Source organism: Triturus cristatus, chromosome 7 (genome assembly GCF_964204655.1).
Source record: "Triturus cristatus chromosome 7, aTriCri1.1, whole genome shotgun sequence".
Taxonomy (NCBI): Eukaryota; Metazoa; Chordata; class Amphibia; order Caudata; family Salamandridae; genus Triturus; species Triturus cristatus.
Window position 1 is genome coordinate 1,858,528,135 of NC_140590.1, and position 19,289 is coordinate 1,858,547,423.

At 44.0% G+C, this 19,289-nt stretch overlaps 1 protein-coding gene across 8 annotated transcripts in view; it reads right to left on the reverse strand.

Moving 5' to 3' along the window:
- Positions 1 to 16,957: 16,957 nt before the first annotated feature.
- LOC146813484 (uncharacterized) overlaps positions 16,958 to 19,289 on the reverse strand; it is a 70,592-nt gene continuing 68,260 nt past the window's right edge. For 5 of the 8 annotated variants that reach the window (XM_085620267.1, XM_085620265.1, XM_085620262.1 and 2 more), the window contains one exon: positions 16,958 to 18,547. In XM_085620267.1, the coding sequence (XP_085476393.1) occupies positions 17,829 to 18,547 (719 nt within the window). In that variant the 3' untranslated portion in view covers positions 16,958 to 17,828. The remainder of the gene's footprint in view (positions 18,548 to 19,289) is intronic. The other 3 variants (XM_085620264.1, XM_085620268.1, XM_085620263.1) reach the window with 1 other exon arrangement.

Below are 19,289 nucleotides of genomic sequence, written 5' to 3' on the forward strand. Positions count from 1 at the left end.
GACGCGTGAGGACATCCCATTTTAATCTAGCTTGCTTGCCTCCCCAAACAAGCCTCATCATCTGAGTTCTGATCTCCGAAAAGAAATGGCGGCTAGGGGCATACGGAATATTGATAAATAAATACAGAAGTTTGGGCAAGATAATCATTTTGATTAACGCTGCTCTGCTAGAAAGGCAATGCGAGCCAGCCAGTAACTTTGTCAGTAATAGAGACTAACGTCCGCCCATAGTTATCTCTCATGAGCTCTTCGCGGTTGCGAGAAAGTATGATCCCCAAATAGGTAAGAGAGGATTCACACCACTGGAGAGGAAAATCGGGTTGAAACTTGACAGTGGAGGCAGTTAGGGGGAAAATTTGGGACTTTCCCCAGTTAATGGTGACTCCAGAGAGCTCCCCAAATAGAATGAAGAGCCGTAGGATGGGATTTAAGCTGATTTGGGGCTGACGCAGGTATAACGTGATGTCATCCGCATATAGTGAAATAAGGATCTGCCGCTCTGGGTATATAATCACATATTCACGTTGGTGTTGATGTATCTTGGCGGCAAGGGGTTCAATGGCAATAGCGAATAAGAGAGGGTAAAGCGGGCATCCTTGCCTAGTACCCCTAGCCAGCAAAAAAGAAGAAGAACGCATTCCATTCACCATTACTGTGGCCCGGAGTCCCGTATACAGCAGATGAATCCAGGCAAGGAATGGGGGGGGGAAACCCATGCGCACCAGGATGAACGAGAAGTAGTCCCACTACAGGGAGTCAAATGCCTTAGTGGCATCAAGAAAAATGGCCGCCGCATCCGCTTCTGGATCTATGTCCTGGAGAAGAGCAAATAGGGTTCGCAAGTTGTAGGCAGTGCTCCTTGTGGGAACGAACCCGGATTGATCCGGAAGGACCAATACTGGCATAGGGGGGCTAATCCGATTAGCAATAAGTTTGGCGAGAAGTTTAGCGTCGACGTTAATGAGAGAGAGGGGTCTATACGAGTCCAGCTGTGCAGGCGATTTCCCCGGCTTAAGCAAGGATATTATAAGTGCCTCGCGCATCGATCGAGGCAGGATACCGGTTTCCCTGGCTTCTTCAAATACATGCCGTAAAATCGGGATAATGAGGTGACAATATAACTTATAAAACTCGGACGGTAGGCCGTCAGGGCCCGGGGCTTTACCAGATTGGAGCTGCATAATAGCGGAGGTTATCTCCTCGTCTTTATGATGGGCCAAGAGGAACTCTCTCTGGCCATCACCCAGCCAAGCTATAGCCGTATCCTCGAAAAATGCATCAAAGTCTACCGAAGCCCGCAGATGCGTGGAGTATAGTGTTTTATAAAACCGTTTGAACGCCTCCAGTATAGCTGTAGGACTCCTATGCGTCTGCCCGTCTTCATCAACAATTTCTGCTTCAGTATTGGCAAACCATGGAGGTTGGATAGAGGAGGCCAGAGCCCGTCCGGGTCGCTCACCCTCTCCGTAGCATCGAGCTGTATGATATTTACCCCTAAATTTGCACTCCCGCTCTGTGGTATCTTGGTATTCTGTGAGCAGTGTACGCAGATGTGCCCGCAAGGATGGCGAAGGTGTGGTTTGAATGGCTAACTCGGTGTTCTGTATTTCTGATTCTAGCCTATGAAGCGTATTCCGAATGTCTCGTAAAACTCCACCGCTTGTCGCTATGCAGATTCCACGGATGGTCACTTTAAACGCCTCCCAGAGGGTAGCATATTGGGGGACAGAGCCAGAGTTATGGACGAAAAATTCCGAGATCTCCTGCTCAAGTTCAGCCTTAAAAACAGGGTCCGGGAGCGACTGTGGATTAAAGCCCCAAGAAAGATATGGAGATTCCTCTCGCATTGGAGTAAGGGTAAGCAGTACAGGAGAGTGATCAGAGTATGTGCGGGGGAGATAAGAGATATGGGATACCCCGAGCGCCAGGCCCCAATCAACAAGCCAATAATCAATGCGCGACCAGGAAGCATGGGCCGAAGAGTAGCAGGATCCCTGCCGAGTCAGTGGGTAGTGTGCCCTCCAGGGATCCGTGAGGGCATGTTCCTCAACTATGTGTTTAAGTGCCGACTGCGCAGCGGTACAATGATGTGATTGTGGATGTGATCTGTCCAGATGGGGATTGATGGTTACATTAAAGTCCCCCCCCATATTAAATGCGACGTGCCTATATCCTGCACCTTCCCCCAAAATACCCGAAAAAACTCTGGTTCATCCGTATTGGGACCATAACAGGAAATCAGTGTAATCGTTTGTCCAGCCAATTGTCCCCATAGAATGGTGTATTGCCCTTGCTAGTCTACCTGGGACCCAATGGGAGTATACGGAAGCGTGTGTTTAACCAGAACGCAGGTGCCCCGGCCATAGGAGGAGTAGCACGAGAAACCTCTATGGGCCGCCCAGCACTTAGCAAAAGTGGGGAGTGAGTTGGGGAAGATGTGTTTCTTGCAACATAGCACACTGAACATGATGGCGATCAAGGTAGGCTAGAATATGACGCCATTTGCAGGGATTACTTAAGCCTCGCACGTTCCATGTTAAAAAGACATACTGAGGCGTCTCAGGGCGCGACTCCATTGCACATCAGTAGCATTAACAGCAAGTGAAGCAAAGAGTATAATTCCCCAGGAGACCTCTTTTTTTATATTGGCTGAGCACAGTGCCGAACCAGAAAGTAAACTGAACAACAAACCAAGGGCCTTCCCCCACCCACAACAGCATCCCCAACCTGCCGTGTCCAATACCTCCCCTTGCCCCCCCGCCCTCCCAAGTCCTAGTCCCAACGGGGGACTGGTAGAGTCTTTCCCAAACATTATGCTGAGAGTCTAATAGTAGGGTTCACGTGGTAGGTTGCAGCTAGAGGGCGACCAGGTGCTCCTCGCAAGAGCGAGGGTGTTCGGGTGCAAATGCAGTGCTCCATCGCAGCTGATCCGTGGGCATATCCCGCCAAGTTGGTCATAGCCAAGACTGGAAAGACAGTGCCTTGTGGGAAGCAGCGCAAATGTACGTACATGGTGCCAGCCTAGAAGGATTACAGTTTAGTACAGAGTGCATCTGCTTCTTGTATAACATATTGCGTCCGTAAGCAAGCGTGCACCCAAGCCACAGGCAGCAGGTAAGTTCAAACAATTTTGAAGTGTAACTCACCCGCACCTGTTCATCAGGACATTGCAGTATTCCCCAAGCTTATCCGGCCACACAGTGCGACTTATTCTCAGGCAATGGCGACACCACTGGTACAGTGCAGAGTCACGATGTTAACAATTCCAATCTGCTGGGGCCCAGTGGCTCCAACTGTCCGTTCAGCCCGGTAGATAAGCCGGATAGGGACATCGCCGACCACGTGAGATGACGTTATTCAATGTCTGATGCGCCTCTGTTTTCCTCCCTCCGCCGCTCCGGGGACAGACGGCTCCCGGCAGGACACGGCAGTGTCTTGATAAAATCCTGGGTGTGCTGCGGGTTGGTAAAGAAGTGGTGTCGGCCGTGGGAGGTGATTTTCAGGTGGGCTGGGAATAACATAGCATATGGTATATTAAGCTGCCGAAGCTTTTTTTTAACTGGAAGAAACTTACGTCGCTGCTCCTGCACAGCCATAGTGAAGTCTGGGTAGATAGAAATCTCCATCCCCTCATGCTGTAGATGGCCCTTCTCCCTGGATAATCGCAGCACAACATCCCTATCGCGGTAATTCAGCAATTTGGCAATGATAGGGCGCGGTGGAGCCCCAGGAGGAGGGCAGTTCGCTAGTGACCGGTGTGCGTGTTCCACTACGAAAATCGTGGAGAACTCTCCTCTGCCAAAGAGTGCAGTCAACAGCCGCTCAACATACTCCTCCATCTTCCCAGTGGCTGTCGTCCCTGGCACACCCAAGATTCGGAGGTTGTTCGTCCGCGACGGCGATTCCATCTCCTCATTTTTAGCGGCTATCCCTCTCAGCACTTTGTCCATCTCTGAGATGCGACTAGCGGCAGCAGTGCATCCGATATGCGTCTCTCTGCTTCAGTAAAGCGGTCGTCGTGCTTATCCGCTCTCTGTGTGAGGCCATCTAATCGAGCCGTCATGAAGTCCATTTTAGACTCTATGGATGTCAGACTTGACTGCATAACCAGCAGCAGATCTTTCAGGTCCGCCGTCGATGGCGCCGGGGTCAGAACCGCAGCAGGCTCTCCATCTGGGTCCGATGGCGTTCTAGTGTTTTTCCGGGTATCAAAGGTAAGTTTCGACTGCTTACCGTCGGATTTCCCCATTGCGGCCCTATGGTATGGTGTGCAGCTTCGCAGGGCAGCAGGGATGTGACGTGTCTCTTGAGGGACTGCAGGACTGAACTGCCAGCGAGACAGGGCTCCAAGCACCTCGCCAGCCCTCACTGGGCTAGATAGCTAGGTGACGCTATAGGCCCCTCTAGCGCTGAGCCCCACAGTCACCACAATTGTAGTAGCTTCAAAATCTCCCCAAGAGGCAACGATGCCTCCAAGGTGCCGCCTGGAATTATCACCAAACTACCCAGGCCAGGACAAGTATCCCTCACTTCCCAAAGCGTCGGAGGCAGCAGGGGCCCGAAGGGAGTGCAGATCTTCTCATCAGAGCCCTACCTCGTAGCAGGACTCCAGGCTCGGCCAGACATGCAGCAGCTACCTCTGCCCCAGCCCCAATCTGTCCTCAGCTCTGGCAGCAGCCACAGTCTCAGCCTCGCAAGGCCCAGGGGCGAGTCAGGCACCTTCTCCTCATTCACCGGCGGCTCAGCAGGGGGGCAGGGACAGTGACGACGCCCTCCCAACTATCCGGCAGCCCCCGCATCCCCCGCACAGCAAGGCCCCAGACAGCGTCGGTATGTGCTACTCAGTTAGGCCGCGCCGGCCTACCACATCAGGCCGCGTCATGGGGAAGCTCCGTGCAGCCCGAGCCGAGCGCTCCCCCAGCAGCGCCAGCGGGGAATCAACGCTCCGCAGAGCTGTAGGCTGCTACAAAAGGCAGTTCGGGCCGGCGTTCCAGGCTCCACCGCCGCCGAATGCCCTCAGTTCTGCCGCCAGGCCTGCGCACCTCCGGCTCTCCGCCCAGCCTCCCCTCCGTGATTCACAGCAGGCCGGGTCAGAGGCGGCAGTAGGTCAGATCATCAGCAGCCGCCGCAGCAAGGAGTCGCTTCGCTGGGCCCCCACACCACCGTCACCTCAGCAGCGGCAAGGCAGCAGGCTACAGGCGGCGAGCACAATTGAGAGTAGTGCGCGCCTTCAGGAAGCACCTGCCTCCACCATTTCGGGATCTGCGGCCCCACAGGGACAGCGAGCCAAGGTAAGCAGAATGGAGCATAAACGTCTTTTCTGTGGGGGGCGGTGTCATCGGAGGCTAATCTGCATGCGGGGATAGTTGTAGGCCAGGATGGCAAGTATAAACAGAGGATATTTCCCCAAACAGCAAGAGCCTCACCGAAAGCCGGCCATCTTGCTAGGCGCCCTCTAGCGGCCGCCAACTGGTGTACATTTGTTGTTTAGGCAGGCATGTGTCTGCTCAAAACAGTCTCCTTTACTAGCGGGTGGGATCTTTTTCCATACTTTAATATACAAAACGCATCATCATACACCTCGTGCAAAATTTCCAACTTCAGGAATTCTTCATATGCGTGTGACTCGTGTCAACATTAATGTTGATGCCATAATTCATTTCTGTATTAAAACATTTTTATTTAACATGTTAAACTCAAACAAGAATTTACCCCTTGATGCTGCTGTTGGGTCCTCAACTGCCCATCAAGCTCAAGATAGACTCCGCAAGAACGCGGGCCATGGGGGTGGGGGGGGGGGGGGGGGTTGCAGGCAACGGCACACGTGCTTCCGATGATGGGAGGACTGGCCGAGCTGGACTTCAGCGGACCTTTGGTCCAGCGTCGTAAGTCCTCTCATCTCTTTCTGCAGTGGATGCTGCGCCGCTTGTACCCCAAGGGTCCGCGCCTTCTTGGCGATAGCCTTCCATATGATCTTCTTTTCACGGGCGTGGACCTGTATGGATACAAAAAAAAAAATGAGAAAAAAATGTTGGTGACTATTTGTTTGTCTGTTCTGATGTAACCCAATTATAGAAATCAGTCACAAGCTTTTTTTTTTTTTAATTACACCATATTTTCAAAAAAAAAAAAAAATATATATATATATATATATATATTCTAGTACAGCTTTGAGTACCCTTCTCCCTTGTCATTTCCTAACTTTAATCATCCAGGCCAATGACATCACCTAGGTCAGGGGTCTCCAATGCTCTCTGTAGTGAGAGCTACTTCTGATCAGTGAAAACCCCTGTGAACTAATGAAGGCATAACCACTGCGCAGTGTTACCAGACACCCCCACGCCCAGCTCCTTTGACTTGAAGCCTAATGTCCATAGAGCCTGATTCTATGGTGTGAACAAAATATGATAACACTGGGATATACTATACTAGAATACCATAGCACTCTTGAAGGGCTGCCAGGCGTGTCGGTGAGAGGGCGGTCTTTGGGGATGTATTAACATGTGTGGCTATGATTGGGATAGATTCTGCCAGTGACCGTGAGCCTGTGTTGTATTTACTTACAGCACAGGACAATTGTTAAGAGCAGAGGCAAATAAACCAATAAAAACAATAATATCATAGTCCAGAAAAAATACAGGATAAGGCAGTATTAAAAAAAGGGAGGGTACGACTTAATGTGAGGCCAGATAAGTTGAAAACAATCAAGTTGCAGGCGAGCAGTCGTCTGGCCAAACTGGAAGGTCATAATCAGCCTTTTGCCCCCATAAACATGAAAATGTGTCAGGAGATTCTACTTTTTAGTTACCAAAGTTGTGTTAAGCCTTCAGAGATGAGCAACAATGTGAGAAGTGATGCATGCAAAGCAGCAGGAAACAGGCGGTCTGTCTGGCCAGTTTCCAGATAGTTTCTCTCTACCCATCCTTTTCCAAGGCTTCACCCTGACTCTTCCACCAAGAAAACAATACCTGTATTTTTCGCGACTACAATATTATTGTTTCTGTTGGTTTATTTGCATCTGCTCTCTGAATAATTGTAAAGCGTACCCTCCCTTTTCTGGGTATTGTAAAGCACTTTGATACCAGCAAGGATCATGTTCACGCTGTATAAAACTCTCAAATAATAATAACAATAATACCTTTTGCCATATGTAGCACCATTACATGATTTACACAAACATCCAAAATATTTTTGCATGGGAGAAAATTAAAGTGCAGAAACAAAATCTGCCAAAAAGATCATATAGATATTTAGGACACTGCCATGTTGGAAGCTCCATTAAAAACAATGGGGTGTCCTGGGCTTCTAATTGTTGGTAGAAGCCTGGAGCATCAACATTCCAATGTTTGTTCACAGCTGTTGCTGTGAACCAAGGCCTCTTGGATCCCTAGGGGATTTAAAACCCCTCGGGCTCTGAGAGGCTTTGTTTTTACTAATTAGAACATTCTGTCCTCTAGGGGTGGAATGTTTTAATAGCCTTAGAGTTGTCCGTAGTGGGATCTACTGGCCATTAAATGCCCGCTCTCTTGATAAACGCTGGAGCAGGCATTTAATGGCTAGTAGAGCCTGCTTATAATAGACCATTTATCTAAACTTTACATTTTATCTCATGTTAAAAAAAAGGCCTGTATATTTCCTTTATACTTATGGCACAGTGTCTACTGGCCACTGTGAGTTAGGGCCCTGCTGTTTGTAAACGCAATACTTTGAAATGGGAGGAATTAGAAATGAAGAGTTAACTTAATCGTTAAGGAAACTTTCCACTTTATTTTTCTTCCATTTAAAAGTATTCGGGTACATATTTTTGGTCACAGCTCCGATATTAAGCTGACCAAGACTTTTATTTAAGAGTTAAATACCTCAGTGCTTCAGTTCTTCATTTATGTGCCCCAGCCTGGGTCATAAATCTGCCTGAGCACGGCTGATTATCAGCCCTGCTCTGCAGCCTGATGAATGTAATGTAAAATGAACAAAGCCTTCACTTCAGTTTGAAAGCAAATTGTGACCTTGTGCTCATTGAAAAGAGAACTTAATGCTGCAAGCTACTCTGAAGGTGTCTGGGAGCTACTCATAGCTGGCAATCGACTGGCTGGGCACACCTGATCTAGGCTGAATGATTTGTGGAATACTACAAACAGCAAATATCATTTGGTATGTAATAAAAAGAATATATACATTAATTTGATTTTAAATATAATTTTTTCTAAATTAACAATGTTAATTTTGTCTAAATCTCATGAAATTATCAAATCTAAATATAGAGATGTATAGAAATACACATCAAATAAAATATTGGGCATCAAAAACACAACACATACTAATGTTGCGGTGTTGTCTGATTCGAATGTGTTTAAAAATACACACCAGCATTATTCTATTTAATAAAAATAAACTTAACCTTCACTTCAATCACTACACTTCACTCTAACACTAAAAGGATGTTCTAGCCTGTGCTTTTTAAACAAAAACAAGCTAGTCAGAATAACATCCTAATATTAAACATGTAGCTGTTCCTCTGGTGAGTCATACAGCTGGCTGTACAGGGGCAGAACATTCATAGCCAGCAACTCCAGCACATCTTGCAAGAAGGCTGGGGCCCTGTCACCTGCTTTTCCTGGCATCGTGGCTCCCAGAGTTTGGAAACAGCGCACACGGTGAGGAGATGTTGCTGGCTGCAATGATAGGAGGCCATTGAGCTTATTTTGCAATGCCACATGCATGTGCATGACGTACGCAATCGTCAACGGACACATCCATTGGTTGTCATACGTTACTTTCACACACGTTAGCCTAAGGCTGGGTTCAACATGGAGTTTCACACCCACTAGGCAGTGAAGTTCCACCGCAGACGTCTAATTCCAAATTTCCTGATGGTGAGGTCAGGCGCATGCCATTTTAGATGTACAGGTTGTGTGTTTCTCAATGTTTAATTCGTCACCACCACTCAAAATGGTGGCTAGGTGGTTTACTTATACAAAATGCTAATGTTGCCCATTTTTTTTAAAGAAAAGCTCTATAATGTAGTGCGTTACTGTGGTTAAATGCGATAGTTGCACGGTTTTGTTTATACTCCCGTTGACTGAAGTTTTGGTGGGAAAACAAATGTGTAAATAATACATTTAAAATGTATCATTTATGCATTACAAAAATTAATAACGCATGTAAAAAACATATTTTAAATAATTTTAAAAACAATTGATATTGTGTATAATTACATAATAATCTTTTTTATTCAACTAGATGAAACGTGCGTTTAAACTTAATAATATGTTTGCAAACATTTACAACATTTGATTTTATTTAAATGCAGACATATGAATCCAGGGAGAGTGAGAAGATGACAGCCTCAAGTGTTCAGAGCTTTTCCAGTCCTGGCCACTATGGAAGAACAGGATATTATAAAACAATTCTGATTGAAAAGGCAAACAATACTTGATTTATGTCATCAGCTGGAGACAGATCTTCTGTCTCACAATAGGAATCCCAGAGCAATACACCAATAGTGAAAATCATGACAGTACTACATGTTGTGGCCACAGCATCATTCCAATACACTCTGGCAGTACCTAGTGGAATGTCACAACCACTTTTCTGTGGCGTACTACAAGAAGTTATTTCTCCAATGATGAGCAACAGCAACATCCAGTTTCCACAACATGTGAATTTTGCAAATGTGAAGGGAGATTTTTATTGTTTGGGTCACCTATCACATGTGGTTGGAGCGATTGATTGAACACATATTGCCTTAGTGCCACCACACGCCAGAGAACAAGTGTACAGCAATTACAAAAACTTAAATTCTATCAATGTGCAAGTTGCCTGCTTACCAGATTTGTGCATCACAAGTGTCTGCACGTTTTCCAGGATCAACCCTTGATTCCTCTGTACTACAGAACAGCAGCATATCCTTGCAAATGTCACAACTCGGACCTGAAAGGGCTTGGCTTGTTGGTGAGTACAATTTGTCAATATATTGTTTGGTTAATCTCAAGTTGCCTGATCTAAAATACTGTTACATTTTTTGTTTTGGGCTAATTGTATTTTTTTCATATAGGAGTCTCAGTTTATCCTAACCGCACATGGTTGTTAGCGCTGCTTAGGATCAACACCAGGGGAAGCCCGCGTCAGTGAGGCCCATGGAAGAACATGGAGGACAGTGGAGCGGGCTTTTGGGCTTTAACAGGCCAGATTTCGATATCTGGATTAGACTGGTGGAGCCCAACTCTACTCACCCAATAAGTGACAGTATGGAGACCATGAAGAGCCACCAGGTCAGGATGTTGAAATGCCAAATGAAGATGATAGCGGTGAAGAGGAAGGAATCGATTTCCGTCAGGATGTTATTGACAACTTCTTCATGAGTGTGTGTATATATATTTACAGTTTATTGATATAAATGTTAAACCAATTTTTAATCTACAGAGAATGACAGTTTGATCTGAACATTTTTAGAAAGGACAAGTTCAGGAAAATCCAGGCCAAAGATGTTTGTTGATCTAAGTTTAGACACATCGACTACTGTGCTCATTTACATTGTTTATCTTTCATTGTTGTTAGATAATGTTTCCTCAAAATTATGCATTTGTTGTGGTTTAATTGAGTAATGTAATCAACTATTTTCTTTTGTTTTTAATCCGATTAACGTTCCTTCGCCATGGCACCTTCATTTGGAAATTTCAACGCTGTGACATTTGTAGTTCTATGCTGCCGTTGCAAAGTACAAAGCAAACATGGGTTGATCCTGTGAAAGACACACACAGACTTTGGGTGTACATATCTTGTACAAAGACAACTTGCACAGTGACTGAGCTGAAGTTTTCAAAATTGTTAGACTTGTTTACGGTGGAATGTTGGGACCAAGCCTACAGGTGCTGCTTAAATTGCTCTAACCACAGGTGGTAGTCGGCATAAAGCACACTAATCTCACTTCCCATTTGCAAACTCCTAATTTAGTGTTGATGTGTGTAATCACTGTAGAAGAAGCTTCTTGTAGCACAACACATACAGTTGTTTGTTACATAGCACCAGATACTGCACCCTGTATTGGAATTATCCTGTGGCCACTAAATGGAACGCTGCCATGATTCAGGCAATTGGGATTATTGATGTGGGATTCCTATTGTGGGCCAGGAAATCTGGCCCCCGCTGATGACAATCTGTCCCCCCCCCGCTGATGACATAAATCTATAATAGTTATCCTATAATAATAATCGGATGTATTTGTTTATATTCTGTGATTACATTGTGACAACAACTGGAAATGTAAGTGGGAAAAAGGCATTAAGTATTTGGGGTATGCACGGAGAGTAATCTTTTTGGAATAATGACAAAGATTTTGTTCTTCCCTTTTAATAAACTACTAGTCATTGAATTGAAATTTTTGTTATTTTGGCTGATAGCTTCAAAAAGTGGGACACATTACTTACATGGAATTTATTTGTGACTAAACATTAATTTAAATGTTTACATTTAAAAATTTTGATGTAGAGAACAAATTAACCAATTGAGAAATGACATACAAAAGCAGTCTTTGACTTTGTTGGTTTTGTTTTTTATCAACATGATCAGAAAAATATAATACACGATGAAATAAAAAAATTGCAAACAAAACAGTTACAAAATCAATCATGGTGAATGAAACTATTATTGTAGAGCCAAAATTGTTTGATGTCTAACTCCCAAAATAAGACTAGCATCAGTATGGAAAATGTGTCCACAGAGTGAATGGTGGCCACACACTGGAGGAAATTAGGTTATGCGTCTGTTGCTGGTGGAGCTCGTGCCATCCTTTACTGTTAGTTCACCTGAACACCCCCTCCACGGGGCGAGGGGGGATTCCCAGTTGCAGGGGCTGAGTTGGGTGCAGGTGTTTCCTCTTGTGGCAGGGCCTCCCTTTCTGGGGCTAAGGCAAATGTAGTTGGGGCAGATGTAGGAGGACCACAGAAAGGAGAAGATGTTGCTGGAAAAGCCCTGCACACATGGGTGAAACCTTCATGCAGCACCCCAGTCAGGGAGCCAACATTGGAGTTTAGATTCTCCACCTGTACATTGCTCCCTTCGCAAATGGTTCATTTCCCAATGCTTGTCAAGACCTGTCCTATCATGTCTTGGGACTGATGGAGGGATCCCAAGACTTGGTTGATGATGGCCTGGGTGTCAGTGAACCCTGTGGCCACACTTTGCTGGTCCTCAGATTCCCTCCAACGAACCCTACCCCCACTACCCTGTGCCCTTTACCCAGTGTGCCCCATCCACATACTCTGGCTGTTGGACCTATTGTGAATTAATGACAAATAAAATAAAATATTTTTATAGAATGGATTATACATCAAAATATTTTGAAGCTACAATATGAAGCCACATAAAAGTAAAAAGCAAAAGATTAGGATGATTGTACCTTTCAGTGGTATGATAATAGGTTAGACAAAAAGTTTAAATGACACATAAAAATACTCCAAAACAGCAGGTGAAAAGACGTGCTGAAATGCAAAATGATTTTTAGAAAGTATACATAAAATATACCAAACATTTCACACAACACAGTAGAGAGGCGAAATGTGAAATCAACCATTCCAAGGCTTAGCAGCAAATATTCTGACATTGACACAACTGAGAAGGATATATAGCATTAGTTATCCTGTGAACATTGCAGAGTACATTTTCAAAGAAATAACCACTTATATTCAGCGTGCAAAATTCCATACCTTAAACATTTTGATTTGTGAAACAAACAACCTCGATTAGATCAAATACCAGGGCTAGGACAATATACAAAATTCAACACAAAAACATTTCAAAACATAGCATGAAATGGAGATTGATAAATACCTGACCCTATGACATATGTGAAAATGTGTTAGGAAAGAGAGAATGAGGAAGATAACACTGCAATATTATTTTGACATAAAAAAACAAGGCATCTTATACGCTAGATGATCGTATGGAAGGTTGCATCCGTTTTCGAGTACAAGTCGAATTGGACACCATTCACTCACTACCATATATTCTTAATGGAACCTATTGACCTTACGCTTTCCTAAGGCTATGGTTATCAAGCCATTTTGCCCCTGGACATTTCTGTGCGAACGTAGATGAATATTGGACATCTGCATACTTGATTTCGTTTTGATTTGGATTATTTGACAATATTCTAAATAGTTGTGCCTATAGAAACTTCTTGGTAGTAACATGTCCAGCGCAAAAAATAGTTCCAGTTATAAATGGACAATATCAATTCTTGATTTATCTGTGGTGGGTCTGCCACTTTTTTGCTCTGAAGAAGTCCTAAGTCAACAGGACGAAACGCGTCGGCTGATGGAGAACAAAACTTTTTTGATTAAATAAAATAAAAAAGAAGAACGAAACGAGAAGAGATTGTCTTAGCAGTGATTTGCTTTAGCTGCTACTGTTACTAGTCTTGTACAATCACTGACTTTATTGTTGACGGATTGTGGTGCTGAACCATCCTTGTGGTTGTTTGTGTTGTATCCCCTCTAGTGGGGAGGTGCTCCTGGACAGGGGGCCCTTTTGGTTTGATAGCACGCATTCTTGTCCATTATTGATACTGTATGGGTGATTCACGGTACAGGTGCTGCATTTCGTGTATGGTCCACTGTCCATTGCTTTAGATTTGCATCTTATACGCTATCAAGATTTCAGTAATGCATCCAAGATTATGTAATGTAAATTGTCAATAATTTTTTTTTTTTTTTAAACAAGGCATCATGGTAGTTGTAGTCATTTCAATTTAACATTAACATCACTTGCAAATTTGTAAGTTAAGCATACGTAGTGAAATTATGCTGTAAAGAAGAACAGGCATTTACAATTATAAAAACAGATATGCAAGATGTTATTTTGTGCAAAAACATTTACAAGCAACATTACATCATGTGAAATGTTATGGAGATTAAAACCTGTAATCTTATTAACAACAAAATACTTTCAAACAAATAAACAATTGCATAAACAAGTGCACAAGAGAATTGATAAAAATACATATATGTTTATATGTTTCAAAAAGGTGCAAAACACATTAGCAACAGCTAAATGTAAATCAAAAACGACAATTAGGTTTAGTAACATTCAAAATTGTAATTTACCAGTCTTCAATCCACCAGGGATTCATGTCAAGCCTTCTGGATGTAGGATCTCCAAGACCTTCTCCTCCCAGGGAAAAAGTTGCAAGGGGGCGCTGGAAGAACCACCACCAGTCCTCTGGGCCTCCAGGTGAAGCTTATTGGCAGGCCGTTCCACCTCTTCCTAATTTCCTCCTGTGTGCGCAGGTTGTTTGCAACAGCATTCACTCTGTCAACTATTCTGGCCCACATTTGCCTTTTCTGAGATATAGTTGTATTTTATACTTGGGCTCCAAACAATTGTGGCTCTGCTCTTATAATTTCATCCACTATGACTGATAATTCTCCCCCTGTAAAACAGGGATTTCTCCTCCGTGCCATTATCATTAAACAAAAAGTAAATAAATGATATGACCCACAAAAAATGAATGAAAGAAGAAATAAGGGACAAGAAACAGAAAAGGCTGCAAAATAAACCTGACAATTGGCAAAAGTTCAGCTTGAAAATGTTGTGCTGCAGTAGAATGGCAAAGGATCATGTCTAAAACGGAGTGTGTCTTATAGTGTGTTATACAGGTGAAGACAATTAGTCAAAACACATCCGGTGTGTGATGCTAGCAGCCATTCAAAAGCCACAGGAACAGTCCAATGTTGAACACATCCAGCAACGGTATCACTTCATCGGCAATCCGCCGCTAGAACATTGCCAGCACAACTGTGAACTCTAAATAGGCTCAGCGCAATCCCGTCACCCTGACGGCGACGGAGTAATGTTATCCAGCAGAGAAGTCCGCCCCGTTGACAATGGTGAACTGTTTACGTGACAGATAACACTCCATAGCTGCGGACAGCAGTTCAGCAAGCACACATCTAAATACAGCGGGCGAGAGTCCGTCTGCTTGGTGGAGTACTTGTAAATCCTGCCGTGGAGGGACGACGGGAGTGCCGCCAAGATCTAAATCAGGCCCTCAGTGTGTATTTGTTTTTTACTTTTGGTTGCTCGGCTTTCATTTGTATTCTCCTGTTAGTTTCTTAGCCTCTATTTGTTTTTCTTTTGGGGACTAAGCCTCTATTTGTTTTTCCTTCTGGAGACGTATTCCCTCACTTACAGTTTGCCTGGGTAGGAACAGTGCCATGGGTTGCCAGTGTTCCTGCCCCTCCAAACTATCGGTTCCTCCTCCCCATTTAAAGATGGGGCACCATAGACGCTTCGCAGTGGATCCTCAGCTGGTTGCGCCGGTGGAAATCTTGGCCTGGTGGCTGTCTGCCCCCGGGCTGCTGGGTTACAGTGACAGCTCCCCAGCTCTATTAAGGGCAGGGCAGTCATCACCGGGCATCCCTGCTTGGGACTGCCATGTGTGGCAAGGTGGCACCATGCAGTAAAATCAGTGGTGCCTACGTGCATGGAAATAACCTCCTGTGCATTATGGGATGGCCATGTCAGAACCTTTGACTTTTGTTTTACTGAAATACACTCCAAGTTTGTTGAATCGGGCCAAAACAGCAGACACTGCAGACATCCAGATCCCCGCCAGATAACTCGGGCTCTTTGAACATGGCGGGCGGGTCCTCAGTATCTTTCTTTCTCGAGGCACCCATGCATTTTCAATGCCCCTTAAGTCTCTTTGGATTTTATGGTTTAACAGACATTGTCAGCTTTATATGGAAGACAAAGTATTTAAGATCTTGAATTAGGAAGCTGTTCCTTGTTTAAATGTTCCTTGGTAACATGGTTCTTTTCTTACTCTGTGTTGTGCAATATTATTAAATCTGCCTAATTGTTTTCAGTCCTGTATTTCTCAACAGAAGGGTTTGGGTTTCCCGGTTTCTGTTATAACAGGTTAAAAAGGTTTCATTCTGTGTCTGATATTTACCTGCATCATATCCGTTTCACTAACGGTGTTATGATGCTGGATCCTGAAAACGCCACAGTTCACTCTCAAGCTTTCTCACACGATTGCCTCCTTGCAAGAATTCACTAGTGTCAGGCAAGGCTGAAGGCAGGTAGGTCATGCCTGGCCTTTGGTGTCCTTGGTGGATGGATGTGACTTCCCTCAATAACATCGGGCTGCAGGGACTCTGGTGCTGCAGATGCACGAGAGCCACGAAAACCATGTGTGGCAGTATAAAGAAATCCACTTCCAGACATTCGGCTGCGGATGCCAATGAAATGGCTGGCACGCTGAAAGACATTTATAGTAGAGTTTGCCAAACTCTTTTTCCTGTTTTGCTTGCTACAAGGCAGCAGTGTGGCCACGGTGGACACGTCGCCTTCCAGTAACTAAAGACAGCTTGCTGATGAGGACACTAACTTCAGAACTACTCTTGGTTGATTCATTGCATTTAGATGTTGCCCCTGCTGCCTTCATTTCTGTCAGTCTTTCATTACCTTGACTACTCATCCTCTCCTTCCCAACCCTTCTTCTGTCTGCTCTGACCTAGAATCACCTTTCGATTGTTTTGATGTTCCCCACTGGATTTGTCATCAAACTTTGATTTTCCTGGGAGGCCACTGACAATTTGTACGTTGAATGGAGTTTCCAGGCACTTTAAATTGTTACTCCTCGCTTGTCTGGAGCAGTTCATTTGGCTTTCAGACTCTCTTGCTGGCTAGAGTCTTGTAGGCAAGATGGTCAGATATTGAGTTTTTTTACTCTTTCGGTTGTGCAGTACACACTGACTCCCTGTCTATTATCTTCTAGATCTGAATTTGCTTTGTTCATCCTAAATCCAACCCAGTCACTCATTCACACACTTTCAGGGGACCACCAATACTACCTGTACCAAACCAGATGGGCAGAATGGTACTTGCATTTATTATATCATTAATTTTAATAGTTGTTATAGTTTTGACCCAAGTCCAGGGAGAAGCAGCATCCTCTACAGAGAAAATGTTTATTGCACTAGAACCATCACAAAGACATGATGTAGAAAAAAAGAACGATTGTTTCAGATCCACCTGAGATGGGACTACACACAAATAGGATATCATGTAACACGTTAGAGTACAGAATTCATACATTAACAACACATTGTTTGTTAAATATTCGCATTAAACAAACACACACATTTCTACATGTATTACATATATTTACACATTAAACATATTTACAATTTGAGAAACAGAGAGATAAAGTGGTTTGCCCAGAATCGCACCATTATTAGGTGAAGTGCCAATGCCGGTGTTAGAACCAGGGTTCCCAAGTTCCAAAATCAGCAACACAACCAAAGCTGGTCTGAATTTCCTGCACTTAAAACCACAGCTGGTTAACCAGTAGTTGAGCTTTTGTATCAGGGAATTTGGGCTTTTATTCATGTACTCTAAATAGGATGTGCTTATCCATCTACAGCCTGCTGTGTTTATTCAGGCTTTCCTCATCTGCGTCTTACTGATACAATATTATTGTACTTTGTTAGTGGTCTTGTTCCCTCTGTTTATGCCGATTACCTCTTCAGGATGTAGGTGTTAAAGGCTTGTTAATCTACTCCTTATAGTTTTACTTCTTGTGGAGCGGATTTGCTACGCATCTGTTCTGTATTGGGGGGTCCTTTGTGTGACTGGTCTAAACCAAGCATTAATCCCATGGGTTCTGGGTCAGTGTATGAGGCGCTGTGGTCTGCTGATGTATCCTTGGTGCATTCTTTTCTGTCACATCACTCTCTTTTTTAGTTAAGTTTTTCCTCCAATCGCATTAATGCAGAACAGTGTGCTCAAGTCTTTCATTGCTGTTTAGTAATTCACAAGTACGATCATAAATGTTGCTGTTTGACAATGTTCTTTCTCAAGAATGCATCTCCCGTAGTGTGTTTTCTTTGATGCAGATTTAAACTTTCCTTCCAAGTAAAGCTTTTCCCACATTCAGTACATCTGTATGGTTTCTCTCCCGTGTGCATTCTCATATGCCTTTTTAGATTATCCTTCCGGCTGAAAGATTTATGACAAAAGGTACATGTACATGTCTTTTCGCCTGTATGTGTTCTGTAGTGCTTTATCAGATTTTCCTTGTATAAGAAGCTTTTCTCACAATCAGTACACGAGTATGGCCTCACTTCGGAATATTTCCCTTTTTGCTCTCCCGCGTGCTCTCCCTCGTGACTCACGTTTGTATCTAATGCAGCTGAAGAGTAGGATATTGAATTCTGCTGTAATTTTGCAAGGTCTTTCAGAAGCAAAGGGGGTTTCAGGTTATTCTCATGATCAGTGTATTTTTGCGATACTCCTTGGGGTCTGGCTTGGAATGGTCCATAATGCTCAGAACTACTAAAAACACTTTCCCATGCAACAGTGGCCTTGCCTCTCTCTCCCCAGCATCCTTTAGGGTGAAGCTGATTCCCTGAGTTAGTTCCCCTGGGAGACGTCTGTGGCGCATTCATGGTGGCTTTCCGCGGTGAAACTTTGTCTGCTGTTTTTTTTGTACAGCGTATAAACTCTGCAACATTTTGTTGTCTGCTTGTGCTTTGTTCACCTGCTGGATAGGAACAATAGTCAGGTATTAGCTTTAACATTTTAACAACATCCTCCCACAGACATTATCCCCACCCAGTTTCTATTGCTACCATTGTGTGAAAGAGCAATGCTATGTTCTAACTTAAAATATGACTAGAGGTGTTGTAAAAATAAACTCAAGTCCTTTATAAATATATTCACGTTTTATCAATATTATCAACACTGTCAGGTCTCACAATGAAACTGTAGGCAAAATGCTCCATTAGCATCAGCTGTTCAACTCTCATCAGGGCCACAGCAGAAATGAGAGAATCTAGGACGAGGCCATCATATTAAGGGGTTTATGCTTTCACACGAACTCCAAGGCTTGCTGTCTTGTCACTCACTATACAGCCTTGATGGAAAGGCTGAATGCCTAACTTGTATGCATAAATACTAGAAGTCCATAGGGGAACACTCATTTAGCTTTAAAATGAGTGACCGAAATCCACTGTTCAGGGCAGAGGACAGACCACTTCACTTCTTCGTTTCCTTGCCTCCTGGCATGGTGTGTATCTACCTCCTCACGTGGACAATCAAGTCAAGTTTCAAAAGCTTTATTCGACAGCATGTCATAAAAGCAAGTACATCCTAACAATTCCATAAATACTAAGCTAAAATGTAATAAAAATACATTAAATCATTATGCTGGCGAGTGACATCAGATAAAAACGACATCGATGGATAAAAAATCTTAAAAAGATCAAATGCTGGATAAAAAAGTT